This window comes from Ischnura elegans (genome assembly GCF_921293095.1).
Source record: "Ischnura elegans chromosome 13 unlocalized genomic scaffold, ioIscEleg1.1 SUPER_13_unloc_1, whole genome shotgun sequence".
Classification (NCBI taxonomy): Eukaryota; Metazoa; Arthropoda; class Insecta; order Odonata; family Coenagrionidae; genus Ischnura; species Ischnura elegans.
In genome coordinates this window covers 2,109,685-2,127,124 of record NW_025791657.1, presented here as the reverse complement: position 1 = coordinate 2,127,124, position 17,440 = coordinate 2,109,685, and the positions used below count along the sequence as shown (strand labels likewise).

General features: G+C 36.6%; 1 protein-coding gene and 1 long non-coding RNA gene across 2 annotated transcripts in view; one reads left to right on the top strand and one right to left on the bottom strand.

Moving 5' to 3' along the window:
• Window positions 1–38: 38 nt before the first annotated feature.
• LOC124172612 lies at window positions 39–2,945 on the bottom strand. Its single transcript, XR_006868210.1, has 4 exons — window positions 1,944–2,945; window positions 1,223–1,458; window positions 305–466; window positions 39–175 (listed from the first exon to the last, which is right to left on the bottom strand). It is a non-coding gene; the product is annotated as an uncharacterized LOC124172612 (long non-coding RNA).
• A 1,758-nt stretch (window positions 2,946–4,703) lies between these two features.
• Window positions 4,704–17,440, top strand: part of LOC124172482 (zinc finger protein 271-like) — a 34,299-nt gene continuing 21,562 nt past the window's right edge. Inside the window, exons 1-6 of the mRNA XM_046551920.1 lie at window positions 4,704–4,780; window positions 4,871–5,133; window positions 5,254–5,391; window positions 12,836–13,003; window positions 14,411–14,578; window positions 15,723–15,890. Coding sequence (XP_046407876.1) covers window positions 4,966–5,133; window positions 5,254–5,391; window positions 12,836–13,003; window positions 14,411–14,578; window positions 15,723–15,890 — 810 coding nt within the window. The 5' untranslated portion in view covers window positions 4,704–4,780; window positions 4,871–4,965. The remainder of the gene's footprint in view (window positions 4,781–4,870; window positions 5,134–5,253; window positions 5,392–12,835; window positions 13,004–14,410; window positions 14,579–15,722; window positions 15,891–17,440) is intronic.

Genomic DNA, 17,440 nt, shown 5'->3' with positions numbered 1-17,440 from the left:
ATATGCAGTCACAGACATAAGCAAATTAAAAAATTATCCAAATAACAAATTGCATTTATTCAAGACAAGATTTCTTTGGACATTGATTTCTCAGCCATTTCCCAATTGCATTTACATACAGCTTCTTTATCGATTGTAGCAAAGTGAAAATCTTGAAAATATCTGCACCATGCACCTAGGGGATAAAGAATGAAATTTCTAAATAACAACTTTGAATGTTTATTTCAAAAATTAACATGAAACTTCAATAGTGAATATGAAAATTAAAAAACTAGCCCAAGTAGTATTAAATAGAAAGACTTACCTTAAATGAAATTTAAAGTTTCTGTAGATTTCAAGCCTTTTTATTTGCCCTTTTGTTGACTGAATGTTTATTAACAGAAAGTCTTACAGTGAACACTTTCCTCGCTAGGGGCAAACACATTTCACTGCAGTTGTCACCTCCAACTCTGCTGAAATGATCCACCTGCATTGAAAATACATACCAGCATTTGACATTAATAAATAGGAATAGAGGGCACAGTTAAACACCATTAAAACTGTTTTTATTGCTTATCCATCCTTTTTGACATGTTATTTAGTAATCTGGATTTTTAACGTTAGGCAAAAACGTGCGATTATAATTGCCTTAAACAACCTTAAAATGAGTGAATTTGAGCCATGGTACTGTTGATAACCAGTCAAATATTTGGTTGAATTAAGTTTAAAGATTGACTGATTAAAAATACCTCATTCATTGATGATGTACTCCAATATTGAACTGAAAAATTCGCATACATAACATGCAAATACGTCAATGAATCTCTATTTTAGTTAAACCCTCTTCCTAGCTGTTTTAACAGACTATATTGCTATTTTCATTATCTATTTGACACCCTGTGAAGATAATTTAGCCAATAACTTAAAAATCATAATAGTGGAACAATTTTGGCTGTGGGATGGGGGTTACAAGGGTTTTCTAGTTCAGAAATCATGCTTGGATCTTTAGGCATCGGAAAAATAGCCATTTGGCAAAACATGCATAGGCCATTTAAGTCGAATTGTCCCTTGGTACACATGGAATGCAAAAGCAATGCTCAAAGGTCGTTTTACAGAAAGAATGGGCAAGGCTACGCCTATGAAGTGGGCTGATTTCTGAAAGCCAGTACAGTAAAAGAAAGACAGTACTTGCAACATAGCATTAGGTGGCTGACATAAGTTCCCTATTAAAGTATTAACTGACCGGTATCTTCATCACTTTCCTCGTTATCTCTTCCAGGGATAGCATGGTCCTTTTTCACCTCCTCGGGTTCTTCATGCTCCCGCAGGACCTCGAGAAATTTTCTTTTCCTAATTAGGGGGCGATCTGGAGAGGCTGCGATGTCATAATGCTGGCATTATAGTATATGAGTTCCCTATATTCTCAAAGGGCCACGCATCATTTTCCAAGTTTATGTAGTTTTCTGCATCCTCTTCCAACTGAAAGGCATTTGTGAAAAATGAACACAAGCACAAATGGATACCTAAATGATAATGATCGGAGAGAGTTAAATTGATGGCTCTGTTTTGAACACCTTATTAATTACCATGATTATTCAACATATTCCCAATGGTTATTCATTTTCAATAAAAACCCTTCACACACGAACTAATTGAGAATGAGACTAATGCTTTAATGTCACAATGAACTACCATCAAAGTGGACTCTACAGCGAGAACCCTGATATTTCCACTTACAAAGTTAGTCGGTCTGAATGGATTGTATTTTTAGTAGGCCAGCGAAAGCAAAGATCATGCCAAATTGTAATTACACTGATAATATAATTATGAATAACCTTATATAATTATTAGAATGTAATTAGAGGTTCTTTGGCCATACATAGTATATACTACACAATCGTATTAGAACACAAGGGTACATTCAAAGTTCGGTGATTTACAAAAAAAATATTCCATTTACTTACATGTATACATGATCAGCACCGCAGAGATGGGTTGATGCTGACAGAAGCATCTCCTTATATGTCTTCGTCCCACTAAGAGACACTGTTTCAGGGAATTCTGTTCACAGAAACCTATTCCGACATAGATTTTATTACTTGTGCAGGAAACAATATTCTTCATATCCCTTTTCGCCAGATTTCACTTCGAAATACGGATTATTTTCCTCTCCTACAGCGTACTTCAACGTAAATTTGCTAGCGAAACAAGTTCTTATAGCACAGCTAAACTCGCTAAGTCACTAAATAGAGCAGCTTCGGAAGTTACGGAAGTAAACACAAGTAAACAAAAGAGTAGCAATGGCCGTTTGGGTACTCAAGATGGCCGCCGGTCGTTTTGGCGCTGGTTTCAAAGTACGATTTTAAATCCGAAATATTAAAATAAGTTCGTTGTGGGCAAATATTTGTAACTTGAGTTTTTTATATGCCAAATATATATTTTCCGTAGATATGAAAAGTTGCGCAAATACTTTCTTGTCCTGGTTTGCACATTTTTTTTCCTACAATAATTTGTTGGATTTACTGTGGTGGATTACATATGTAGAGAATTACGTCAAACGCGATTATATTGATGGATGCTGATTAAGTGTATATTATTAACACCTTATAACCAAGCTTCCAGTTTTATTGTGATAATAGAAGTAACTGTTTTAGTACAGATTTTAAACGGACCCTTACACATAAACTTTTGTATATAGTATTCACTTGTGTAAATATTATACCGTGTACACAATGCATATGTTGCTATACAGGCTCTAAAAATTTATAAAAAATGTTTACATTGTATATAATGCCCAATTTTTATACAGGCAATACAACTGCACACAAATTTGCACAAAATGTGTACGTTGTATGCATTCTGTATGGAAATTGTGTACTTTCTGTAGAATTTACATATTTTATACGTTCTATACAACTATATACATGTGTATATAAAACGTGTACATTTTTATACCCTGTATAGAAACTATGTACAAGTTTTTCATTGGGGTGCCTGCTAAAGGCAACTGAAAGGCGCCTTTAAAGCGCCTTGAAAAAGGCATAAGGCACTAGCGCCTCCTATAGGCACCTAAAAGGCATCCTAAAGGCGCCTTTTGGAGGCAGTGTCTTATGTGGGTAGGGAACCATGTGAACCGTATCCTGCAACGTATGCAATCGTAGTATACATCGTGCTTATTTTCGGCCCATATCGAACTTTCATCGGTTAAGTTAGACTCGAAACAGACAGATCTTATAAGTTTACAATTTTTCATGTGCCCTCCGGGATATATATACTAACAAGTTGCATTAAAGAAGCCTCCACTTCTTGGAACCATATATGTCAAATACGTTGAAGATCTTGTCGGAATTTTGTTTGCAGCGCTCATGGCGGAAATTGAGGAAATGGTATGATGTCCCAACGGTGGCCCAACGATAATCCATTTCGTAGGGCCATTGTTGGGGATTTCCGTTGGGCCAACAGCATAAACCGTTTCGTTGGGCCAACGAACAATATCTGCGTTGGGCCAACAGCGGAATTTGGTTGGCATATCCACCCACAATGAGCCAACCGTGACTACGGTTCCCCAACAGAGGCCCAACGGTCAATGTTACTTGGGAAATTATGCAGGGCATCCTTCACAGTTGTTCTGCAATCTACGTTGGAAGTGAATATATTGTAATAATAATCATTATTCTTCGTACATAGTCTGCACAAGTCCGTGACAATCCCGGCAGTACGATTCATGTTCTAATTTCAATCACTATCTCAACCTTTAAATAAGTTAAATCCTCGATGAAATCATCTACACATGACACACTAAGATCTCCAAATTCGTCGCGGAAACTACATTAATGAATACAGTATATATTTTGAATGCTCACGGGGAAAGACTAGTATTAATTTTAAACTTAAAAGAACTCACAATAACCTCAAGAAAAAAATACACCACAGCAAAATGGATAGAGAAGTTTAACGAGAATATTCATGAAAAATATCATTATAAAATCATGCATATAGATAGCACGCAAGGAATACATAGTCTTACAAGCAGGGCGCGTTCTGAACTTTGACGGCACCAGTGCCAACTGTTCGGACTCTAACCGACACTACTAATATTGTAGAGGATGAGTGTATTTTTAATGGAAGAAAAAAATTGTTATTTTCGACTGTGATCCCCGCCATTTTCCTGATAGTGTAGGTCGAGGAAGAGTATAAATCCCTTAAGTTTCATTTAAGACTATGCAAGCAATATTAATGCTATCGGAACAAAGCACAGTATTGCACGGTATTGATGAGACACATTAAACGACTGTACAATGGGAGAATTTTTAGAGGCACATGGGTAAAGCAACGTTAAAACAAGTCTGCGAAGAGTAGATGAGGTGACTAACTATCTCTGTAAATGATACATTATATTTAAATTGATATTTATTCTGAAAAATACGTTAATGGTATAAAATTAACTTTGAAAGAAAGCCTTAGAAAATAGCTTTTTCCTTTGATTTTTATAAGTGATGTTTTTAATTGAATATTTTATATAAAAGAGAAGGAGGAAAGCACTTTAAGTACCAAGAAAATAATAATACATACCATAATCATTTGATAGGCAAACTCAGTCTCATACTTAATGTTCACTTCTGCCGGAACGCGCCTTGATTAGAGGCCTGCTATGTATACTTGCCTCTAGCGGTAGAAATTAAAACTAACACTCAGCGAAAGCAAACCAATCTTTACTGCATGATCTTATATTAATATTGATTCAGTGAACTAGAAGGTCAACCCTAATATCCATTTGGCTGTGGTGTATGTTTTCATTGAGGTGAATATGAGTTATTTACATATTAAAATTTGAAGTTATCTTTCACCCTAAGTATTCTAAATATATGTTTTATCATCGAAATGTATGTAGTTCCCGTGACGAATCTGGAGATCTCAGTCTGATGTGTGTTGATGTCATCGACGATTAAACAATTTGAGGATTGAATGAGTGATTGAAATTAAAATATGAATCCTAACGCCGGGAGTTTCACCCCTTCATCAGAAACGGATTCTGAGGGTACCTTATGCAGACTATGCATGAAGGATAATGATTATTATTACGACATATTCACTTACAACTTAGCTTGCAGAATAACTGCGAAGGATGCCATAAATGGTTTACTCGGTTTAGAAGTAAGTGGCACGTTACCTACACCTTATTGATTTATCTTATTACTATTGCTAACTTTATTCCGTTTTATGAGCATCATTTTTCACTTCCTCAATTGTATAGCGTGTTGATTGCTATCTTAGGTTGCTGTGGGAGATGGCCTGCCCAACACGATGTGTCCACTATGTTTGAAAAAGCTCACGGAATTCAGAGTTTTCAAAAAGATATGTTTAGAATCGGACGCAAACCTGAGAAAATTTTGTGGGAGTAATTACTTTAGGGTGAGTACTTTCGTTTATTCTCTTTCGAAGAGTGCTGCATGGTATGTTTCGGAAAATGTTAGGTGAGAGTCTTTGGTTTGTGTCGACAGCAATGAGAAATCCAGATATATAATATGTGTGGATTCAACTAGTTTTAGCACTTGTTTGATTGGATTAAGTCAAAGGTGTGATTGATTATTCACTTGATGCCACGACTTGAGAAATAGAATATCTACTGTATGACTTCTTGAAAGTGGCAAATCCAACTTTATTTTAAAAATTGCTTTGATTAGAGATTAAAATTAAATAGATCATTATTTTTGTTAATTGATAATACTGGAGAACTTTAAAGGCCGTCGTACATGGTTGACGGAATAGTGAAACTAGCCCAGTTTCCCGCAAGCTTTGTTTCTCAATCTCCATGCAAAGTGCTAGTTACCACGCAGTAGATGTTTCGGTGGTGATAAAGGAAGACGTTTTGTTGTCTCATTCAAATATGTGTTTGCAAAACAATCATAGCTAACAAAGTGGGGCATTCAAGTTCGTCAACTCATAAAAGGCAATGGACCCACTACGCTATGAAAAAATTCCTTTTAATGTATTTACTCACTTGGGTAGCCGAAACATGTTAAAATGAACAAAAGATCTCTTACCATTTCCTGCTAATTGTAAGGGTGAACTGAAATGGAGCCTTACGTTAGTGTCCAATCATAGGCTCAACTGCACAAACACAAAATGTGAATTCTGGAGGTTTTCTTTATTACAAAACATACCTGCTGATGGTTAAAAAACTTTTCTCAATTCTCACGGCTTATAATGTGAAAAGAGGAGAGGTACAATGAATGCATAAGTGGCCCTGTATTTAAAATTGCGTTTAAGCTTTGAGGTTGATTGTTACGAAAAATGTCAAGAAACGTTGCAAACAATCGACTTAAAATAAATAACGATCACAAAATAAATGTGACGTATCTTTAAAGTATCAATATGTTTAGTATGTTTGTTTTGTCACTTTGTCACTAGATTATATTTACATTTTTATTTCTGCATACATTTTTATTAATATGAGTACGTTTTATTTGCTAGAACAATGTATGTCACTTCAGCTTTTGCAACTTATTTTGTTTTTCAGTCAAAATAAAGTTTCTTTGAATAATCTGTTTGTTAAAATTGCATTCTGTGTTTCAAATTTTGGTGTTATCAAATTCCTTAGTTCTATTTCTATGAATACCAACTAAGATATGCACTAAATTCGCGTGCTCTGTTTATTTGATTTTAAAGATGGCTTATTTGGTGAAATACAATGTTTTATTTATTGATATGGTTAACCATATGTAACAGTCTTCACAATCGTGGCTTGCCATATCAAACCCTTCCTTTTTAGGTGTTGTTCAGGAAAGTTGTTTTTGTGTCAAATTGGCACTGGGTATTTTGATAATTATGATTAATTTTGCGGACAGTTTTATTTAAACCTAAATATTTTTATAGATAGGTAATTGTTTTAGATGTTTACCTTTTCAGGAAAGGTTTTTGTAAGTGTTTCTTTGAACAAAGAATGGATTGGTATTCCACTTTATAAGTAAATTTTGTTTAATGAATTATGAGTATGTAGTCAGAATATACTTTTGAGCACAGAATAGAATGAAATTCATGTTTTGTATTTTTTTCTGCTTTACTCTCAAATTTATGCAGATTTCTTTGGCAAAGAACTTCTTCACATATATCTATAACTACAATAGCATGTTAACTGCATCTACTTTTCTGAGTTATGCCATTTGAAAGTTAAAAGAAACTCCTAAATTATTAAGGTTTCATCCACCAGACTATTGGTGTGGAGCGGTCAGAATTTATTATATTCTTGATTATCTTCTTTCTGTGCCTTACACTATTCAGTACATTGGCTGTTCAGTAGGGTGGATTGGAAAAATCGATTTTTTTCAAATCCATCTGGTCCAATGAAAAAAAGTTTTGGGACCGATTAAAAATAAGGCCTGAAAAATTTGAGACCTGTACGTGAACCCCTGACCCTCGCTCAAATGCAATATAGGGGGGGGAGGGTCAAAATTCGAAAAATATAATATTTTATGGTCATTCCATATAGATTTTGCCGAGTTACTGTCCTGTGAGGGCAAATATTTCGTGCATTTTGACGTATCTGCCACCGTTTCGCCACAAAATGCCTAATTTGAGTCCGCGTCCGCGAAGAAAATATTCCAACGCCCACGCAGCGTCGTGGATACCAGAGCCGCAGGTCGATCCCTTTCCCTCCACGCTCGCTTCTCCGCCTCCCACGCCTCTAATGCAGCAAAATTCATCCCGCGCATGCTGCTCGGAGGTCGTTCATCTTTGATAATATAAATCGGACAATGTTAGAAGGTAATAAAGGAAGCGTTGTGAGACGACTTGTTCCTTATTTGGCGCCTCGTCGGTGTTAAACAAATCGATGTTACCAACTTTTAAAGAAGGGATGAAATATTTTCAGACCTGCGCACGCAGGAAAGGAGACTACGGTCTATGAAGACGCCTCTCGAGTGGCTATGACGGTTTGGGAACTTCTGCACTTCTATTCCGGTATTGTCCGACAGCTGTGACTAAATGGATGAATAAGGGTGAAGTCCGCCGGCGTATCCTCCCCGCTCCCCTCTTGAACGCCCCAGATGCACTTAAATTCACACCAAGTGCATCTTTCTTCGTCATTCTTACTAATATTTGATGTATCAGCATCGTCAAGTGAGGAACAATCACGAAGGAATTACTCAATTACCTGCTTTCCGGTCTGTATTTCTTATGAAAGTGTCATTCCTCGTCTTTTGCTGCTGTCAACAAGTTTTGGTAAATTCTTTCGCGAATCTCTCGTCCGTATGTATAATAAAAGGAATATTGAAATTCAAATTTGAACTTTCATCAATAGATTTTTAAATTCCACTGCGCTAAGCTCAGATGTAGCCGAAGGAACCGGAGTCTCTCTCCAATATATCATCAGCGGGTAGTCCTTTACGTCGATATTAAAATCCAGCAATTAAAAAATCTCGGATTGGTCGCCAAACGCATCCTTGCAGAAACGCAAATTGGGTCCCTAGATTACCCTCCCAACGTTTATGACGCAAATCCAAGTCAACATAGTGCAATTAGCAAATAGACCACTGTAAGGGATGAAAGGCGATTTGATGCTTTCCCGGCGAATGATGTGGGTAAACTCTTTTCGGGGTTTAACAAAATTTATCCCTTAGGATTAGCCTCGAGTCGGAGCTTGAAATGTTGGCCATCATGGAAAAATTAACCCGGTGGGAATCCCGGGAAGAGTCTACCCACACTGCAAGGGATGTTGGAATTATGCTTATAGCAAAGGGATGATGCCTCCTTTTTGGGCGGTATTCGCTTGGTACCCTCATAATCAAATCCTTTTTAATTCTGTGTATCTAATTTTCACTCTGAAAGGAATCAATAATCGCAGATTTTATAACTTTTGCTAATCCTCCGACGGGGGAGGCAAACCTCCAAAAGTGGGACCCTGTGTCTTCAACTAACAACACACATTCCCCTCTAAACTTTTATTGATAAGTCCTCTTCCCTTTTTTCATCAGACAAGGGTATAGTCTTTCATTCCAATGAAATAAGGCCCTTTGATAACACCTCTCTTTTCTATTCACAGTAATTAGCATATTTTTCTGTCTACGAAAGTAATTCTGGTACACTAGCTTTGATGTATCTTACGAAGTTATGACTTTTGCGTCAGCTAAAGTTGCGGGAACGATCATTGCTGCTACTTTGTTCTTGTATATACCTCTATCACAGTTGGCAGACGCATTCCCTGAGGAAGTTCCAATTTTAGGTTATAGTCCTGAATGTTTATTTCATGAGGAAAGTAGAGATACAAATCGGCTAATTTCTCGCCCGTTTAATTTTCTTCGGATGAATTGATGAAGAAAATTTTTGATACTATTTTCCCATACAAGAATTGACGATGTCGACTCAACGCTCTCCGACGATTCCCTTTTTTCCCTCAGTTGCCGAGTTTCTTTAGGACTTAATCCAGCAGCCATCATCTTTAGTTTCGTCCGCTGGTATCTCAATATACTTATTCATTAGGGGGAACCTTATGCTCCTTCTTGCACTTACCCGCAAAAGTATCGCATGATTTCAAATGTTCCCTCAAAAGTGCCTGAGTTTTGTACTTCAACAAAAACCCTACTTTTAGCCTATTCGCATTTTCCGTAAGTTTTAGTACTTCCTGTGGTACCGCTAAATACATTTAGTCACACACATATTGGAAGGGAAGCGTCACCATAGTTCGCACACCTTCATAGCCAATCGAGAGGACTTTTCATAGACCGTAGGCTTCTTTCCTGCGTTCTCGGATCTAAAAATATTTCATCACTTCTCTAAAAGTTCTAGCTCCAAGTATCTCCAACTGCTGTCTTTTCTATGATGTTTTGTGACTCTGAATATTTTTTCCTTCTCTTTACCGCTTTTCTAAAACTCTCCCATCCAGGATCAGGCTGTTGATTTCATACTTTTCCACATCAGAAAGTGTCCAACGTATGAGATATACCTCTTCTATCCCAGAGTTCATTTTTGAGCACATATTAACAAGAGGTCAATCACAATGGAAATGAGTCAAAAACATATACTACATGAAAGATTCACATTTTAAGGCGCCATTGTTGAAAACATTTATTTTTTGCTTCCGTTGCCCCAAGGATGTTGTGATACTAGGGTGGTCCTTATTTTTCGATTTTTTGAATTTCTTTCGGGACACCACCTCATTTTATGCCAGTTGGTGTAAAAGTATATCATGGAAAATATTATTGCAATTGGATCACGGGAAAACGTGCCGCATCGCACTCAAAGTTTGGAAATTTTGGTATTTTCGGCTGTTTTTCGGATATGTATGGCGATAAGTAGGCGCTAGTTCTTTTCAACTGATTTTCTATGGTAACTAACGATACAATGGACAGTTAGCATGATTCTCCTAAAATATTTTCCTATTGTGACCAGTGGTTCCCGAGATACGGCCCCAAGAGTAAGCGCGCCCCATCCTAAGCAGACATTTTTTGTGGCACGCGGGTTGAATACACTGAAAATTTGTTTGTCATTCTCACTCATCGTAAAACCATAGAATTCTTTAAATAAACTTTAGTATTCGTCAATATAACCTTTAATACTATATTCATCACTGTTTATTGCCAACACAGGGTATTATTAGGTCTTAGTGATTTATTCTCCATAGGTTTTGAAATATTTAAAACGGAGGAACATTAGTGTCCGACGACTCCCCGATCTTCTCGTCGAAGATACTTTTTAAAACCAGCTTTTATATGTAGTGCCGGCTTGGTAGAAGCAAATAATCCTTTTTGAGAAGCTGCTCTAATAAGGCGCATGCGCAACTGAGTCTCCCAATGTTGGTCGCAGTACCATCGTAGTAGAATACTTGGACAATTTCATGTAGGTTCCACTCCTTCAGCATCTGATACACGGCAACAGCTTGATATTTCCCATTGCCTAATTATGAAATTGTAACCTTAAGTAAATGCTTAGCTCCCGGACTGGTGGCTATGACAGGAAGCCTATTCACCAGTTCTTTGCCCATCAATGCTGAAAGAAATATTCCGTCCAGTATATGGTAACTGCATCCAGCTCTTTCAATACAAATGCTCTGCGTAGGTTTGATGCGTACTCCTGCCGTAAACGCTCGCGGCCGTGACGGATAGATGAGCGATCTATGATAAATTCGTCAATATAAATAAGAGCTTCCCTGTCCCTCACTTTGCATTTATAACTGAGACAAATCTCGAAGTGATCTTGTGAAGGTGAAGTGAAGGACCCTTCGAGCCCGCTTTACTGTCAGACAGTATAAAGAACTGGTGGCAATGTTCTCTGCTTTTCTTCGAAAACATTTGGACACATTACATTCGCCATTGCTGTCCTTTGAAGATACTGAACTATATTTAGGATAAATTTTCAAAATTCATAACACTAAGAGTTACTAACAGCAATTTAGGTCTACGTTTGCATATTATAATTACATTTTAATAGAAACTGTTAAGTATTGCAAATTATCGATTGGTTTACGTCAGGTTTAAATAAAAACAAATAATTATCTTTCATATCGTCGTATTTAGATCGCCGCAGTCGTAATACACCGTTCGTCAGCTAATTAGAGTCGCAAGATAGCCTTCTTTTCTGTGTGTTTTAACGAGTTAAACAATCGAAGTATTCTTCCTGGTCTGCCCTCTTCTCGTTTACTGTGAAGAAACTCTCTACCTTATTTTAGAGGTATCTTCTCTTAACCATCGACATGGGCAATGTTGAGTAGACCGTCGAGGGCTGGCACGAATTTTAATTGTTTTTCCATTTGTGACTCAGTTCTTCGTCCTGCAATAACCACTAATGGTAAAGAATTTCCAAATTTCCGATTCTATGGTGAAACTATCGCAATTTCTCCCAAAGAAATTCCTTTCAATAAAAGTCTAGAACAATATCGCAAATTAAAAAAGAAAACTTAAGAAAGTTATAGACAAGAAATTTTAGCACCTGTCCATTGCATGGAATTTATAGCCAACAGATATTTTCTCATAAAGACCTATAAACAATATTTGATCGGCGTTTAAAGTTTCCATATCCAAATTCTACAATGCACTACATATACAAGCTATTTTATAAAGTGTCTTCGACGCGTAGATCGGGAAGTCGTCGGACACTAATGTTCCTCCGTTTTAAATATTTCAAAACCTATGGAGAATAAATCACTAAGACCAAATACTACCCCATTTTGGCAATAAACATTGATGAATATAGTATTAAAGGTTATATTGACGAATAATAAAGTTTACTTAAAGAATTCTATGGTTTTACGAAGAGTGAGAATGATCAACAAATGTTGAGTGTATTCAACCCGCGTGCCACAAATAATGTCTGCTTAGGGTGGGGCGCGCTCACTCTTGGGGCCGTATCTCGGGAACCACTGGTCACAATAGGAAAATATTTTAGGAGAATCATGCCAACTGTCCATTGTATCGTTAGTTACCATAGAAAATCAGTTGAAAAAAACCAGCGCCTACTTATCGCCATACATCTGAAAAACAGCCGAAAATACCAAAATTTCCAAACTTTGAGTGCGATGCGGCACGTTTTCCCGTGACCCAATTGCAATAATATGTTACAGGATATGTTTTTACACCAATTGGCATAAAATGAGGGGGTGTCCTGAAAGAAATTCGAAAAGTCGAAAAATAAGGACCACCCTATTGTGATACGGCCACTTTGTGAACTGAGTGTACCAAGTATCTTCATATCTAATTTGGATTAGCAGCTATTTAGCTTTTGAGGTATTGATTATGAGACACGTGTCAATTTTTATTTAAATGCTTGGATATCACATTGAAAATCCTATCCCATCAATACTAGGAGTATGCTTCATTTGTTGACTTTGAAGGAGGTTAGTTTATCGCAGTTACTTTCTCCACAGAGTATCCAAGGGGATGAGGCAAATGATGATGAACTGGGGTCTTCTGCTCACACAAAAGACTTCATTCAAGATGAGATACCAGGAACCTCTCATCTCACTTCCACAGTCCAAAGGACTGAAATATACATTCCTGTGCCAGACCTCCATCAATCCAGAGCTAATATGTTGGTAAGCTATATTCTCATCCACAATGGAACCCTGGTTATATGATCTTCATTTGTAGATATTTACTAGGTTGCATGACGAAATTGCTTTAGCCCAGTGTAACTGAATGCATTTGTATAGGCAGTCACCCTTGCTTTTGTGACTAGGGAGACCAGATGCCATGAGGTGAAAAAAGAGGACAGCACCATATTAAAAAAGTGATAAGAGGAAAAGTAGGCCCTTGAGAAATAATGCCAATTTCGTAATTTGGATCAATAAATTTATTTACTGTATGAATTAAGTTGTATATTTTCTGTGTATTTAATTTTCTTAAGGAATTTATGTATTTGAATCATCCTAGTTAGCTATTAACACATTCAATGCGGATGTGATTTTTATGAAAGTCGTCAGAATTGGTCGATAAAATAATAAAAAAATAGGGGAAGTCTTCCACAACATACCTTCCGTTCAAACACTGTTTTTTACAAATGGCGCACATGGTTCGAAAGAGGGGTCCTTGCAGAAGGTCATACACACTATCTAAACAGTCGGGAATGCATATTAGTTATGTGTGGAGGTTTTGTGACTTTGAAAATTTTCTTCTCCTCTTAATCGCTTTTATAAAACTCTTTCATCCAGGATCAGGCTAACGATTTCATACTCTTCCACCTCAGAAAGTGGCCAACATATGAGATAAACCTCACAAATGAAAAAACGACTTCGTTTTCTTCCACTAATTTATTTTTACGGTACGACACGTTTCGACCTTGAGTGGTCATTTACGAGTACAAAATTTTGTCAGGTAAATTTATACCATGAAGGGACTTGGGAAGGTTGGAGGGGGAAACCCACTTCCCCCTCCAACCTTCCCAAGTCCCTTCCTGGTATATATTTACCTGACTTTTGACAAAATTTTGTACTCGTAAATGACCGCTCAAGGTCGAAACGTGTCGTACCATAAAAATAAATTAGTGGAAGAAAACGAAGTCCTTTTTTCATTTGTGAACTTCAACTTCCACAAAGTTGAGCCTGACACCATTGAACGTATAGAGATATACCTCTTCTATCCCAGAGTTCATTTTTGAGCACATGTTAACAAGAGGCCAATCACAATAGAAATTATTCAAAAACATATGCTACATGAAAGGTTCCCATTTTAAGGCACCATTGTTGAAAATAATTATCTTCTGCTTCTGTTGCCCCAAGGATTTTGTGATATGGCCGCTATGTGAACTGAGTATAACAAGTTCCATCCTGCCTACGTTGGATTGGCAGCTATTTAGCTTTTGAGTTATTGATTATGAGACACATGTCAATTTTTATTTAAATGCTTGGATATCACATTGAAAATCCTATCCCATCAATACTAGGAGTATGCTTCATTTGTTGACTTCGAAGGAGGTTAGTTTATCGCAGTTACTTTCTCCACAGAGTATCCAAGGGGATGAGGCAAATGATGATGAACTGAGGTCTTCTGCTCACACAAAAGACTTCATTCAAGATGAGATACCAGGCACCTCTCATCTCACTTCCACAGTCCAAAGGACTGAAATACACATTCCTGTGCCAGACCTCCATCAATCCAGAGCTAATATGTTGGTAAGCTATATTCTCATCCACAGTGAAACCTTAGTTGAATGACCTTAATTTATAGATTTTATTAGGATGCATGATGAAATTGCTTTTGCCCAGTGTAAACGAATGCGTTCCTACGGGAAGTCACCCTTGCTTGTGTGATTAGGGAGAACATGCCATGAGGTCAAAGAAGAGGACAGGACCGTATTAAAAAAAGAGATAAGAGGAAAAGTAGGCCGCTTGAAATAAAAGGTCAATTTTATAAGTTGGATTAAAAATAAATTTCTGTAGGAATTTATATATTTTTCTGTGGATCTAATTTTCTCAAGCAATTTATGTATTTGTATCAGCTAGCTAGCCATTAACATTAAAATTCAATGCACACATGATTTTCATGAAAGTCGTCTGATTTGGTCGATAATATAACAAAAGAAAAAGAGGAAGTTTTCCACAACATACCTTCCGTTCAACCACTGCTATTTACAAACGGGCCAAATGGTTCAAATGATGGATCCTTGCCGAAGGTCAACCACATGTTGGAAGAACTCGGGAGTGGATATTAATGAGGTATGGAGGCGGATAAAGGACTCCTGGCCTCACTGTCAGAACCTGTCAATTGACGTGCTCCACACTGAATGTGTTGAAAATTAGATAAGAAGAAAATGGGAATCTTGAAAAATAGCGTCAATTTCATAATTTAGATTAATAAAAATTGATTAGACCTACCATTTTATATATATTTCATGGACCTAATTATCTTAAGCAATTTTTGTACTTTCTACAGGTAACGCGGTAGCTGCTAACAGATTTTCTATACACGTAATGAATGTTATCAATGACAAGGATAATTCCCCACCCTTATAAAATTTTCCTGGAAACCGGACGAACATCCCAACTGTATCAACCGGCAGATGTTCTATGCATAAAATCTTTAATATGCATAAAAAAATAATACGGCCACTTTGTGAACTGAGTACACCAAGTATCTTCCTGCGTAATTTGGTTTCAGAAGCTATTTAGCTTTTAAGTTATTGATTAAGAGACACATGCCAAATTTTATATAAATGCTTGGATATCACATTGAAAATCCTATTTTATCACTGTTAGGAGTATGCTTCATTTGTTGTCATTGAAGGAGGTGAGTTTATCACTGTTATTTTCTCCACAGAGTATCCAAGGAGATCAGGTAGCTGATGATGAGTTCAGGTCTTCTGCTGACACAAAAGACTGCATTCAAGATGAGATACAAGGCACCTCACATCTCACTTGCCCTGTCCAAAGGACTGAAATAAACATTCCTGTGTCTGACTCCCAACAACCTGGAGCTAATATGTTGGTAAGTTATAATCTCATTCACAGTGAAACCCTAGTTTAATGACCTTAATTTATAGATATTCACTAGGTTCAAGATGAAATTTGTTTTGCCCAGTGTAACTGAATGCATTTGTATAGGCAGTCACCCTTGCTTTTGTGACTAGGGAGACCAGATGCCATGAGGTGAAAAAAGAGGGCAGCACCCTATTAAAAAAGAGATAAGAGGAAAAGTAGGCCGCTTGGAAAATAACATCAATTTTATAAGTTGGATCAATAAAATTAATTTGTTGTATGAATTTAGCGATATATTTTTCTGTGGATCTAATTTTGTTAAGGAATTTATATGTATGTATCAGCTAGTTAGCTATTAACACATTCAATGCGGATGTGACTTTTGTGAAAGTCGACGGAATTGGTTGATGAAATAAGAAAGAAAAAGGTAGAGTTTTCACAACATACCTTCGCTTCAAAAACTGCTTTTTCTAAATGGTGCAAATAGTTCGAAAGAGGGGTCCTTGCTGAAGGTCATGCACACAATCGAAAAACTCTGCAGTTGATATTAATTATGCACGGAGGTGGATAAACGACTCCTTGTCTGACTGCCAGAGCCTGTCAATTGAATGTGTTTAAAATAAGATATGAATAAAATAGGCATCTTAAAAATTGCATCCTATCATAATTTCGATTAATAATAATTGATTAGACCTATGGTTATATATATATATATATATATATATATATATATATTTCGTGGAACTAATTTTTTTAAGCAATTTTTGCATATTTTTACTGATAGCAAGGTTAGCTGTTAACAGATTTCCTGTGCACGTAATCAATGTTTTCAATGAGAAGGGCAATTTCCCAATCTTCAATAATCTGCCTGATAGTGGACGAACATCCGAACTGTACCCACCAGCAGGTGTTCTATGAATAAAAATGCCCGTGGGCTCCAACTGACATCAAGGTACGAAAGGGTTAAAAGAAAAGGGGGAATGGAGGAAAAGCTGGACACTTGAAACGCAATTGCAAATTCATAATTTAGAAGAAAGAAATTATTAGCATTGTGATTTTGTTTTTTGTTTGTGTATATTAATTTTTCAAGCAATTTTTTCATTTTTGACAGTGTTCTAATTATAAATTTTTACTGAGGAAATGTTTATTTTGTTTCTCTCTGAAGTCCACTAGGATGAAATTTGAGAAAATACCTTTTCTGCAGTTGTATTTTTCCATGGTAGGCTGGAGAAATATTTAGAAATTTTGGGAAATTCTGAGTTGCTAATAGCAGATTAATATACTTAATATAACATAATTTTCAAAATGGAGGACATTTCCCCATTCTTAATAGGTTAGCAGGGGCACTGGACGAAATTGATTTTGCCCAGTTACAAAGGATGACATGTCTAGACCAACCTGGATGTCTGATCACCCTATATGAAGGTGTCATCAATACATTATTTCATTTCATTTATTTATGGTATAACCCATTAATGATTTTCTTATGTATAGCATCACAGATGACATACCATAGAAAAGAGTAAACACATTTAATGAAACCATTAAACAATAAATTTT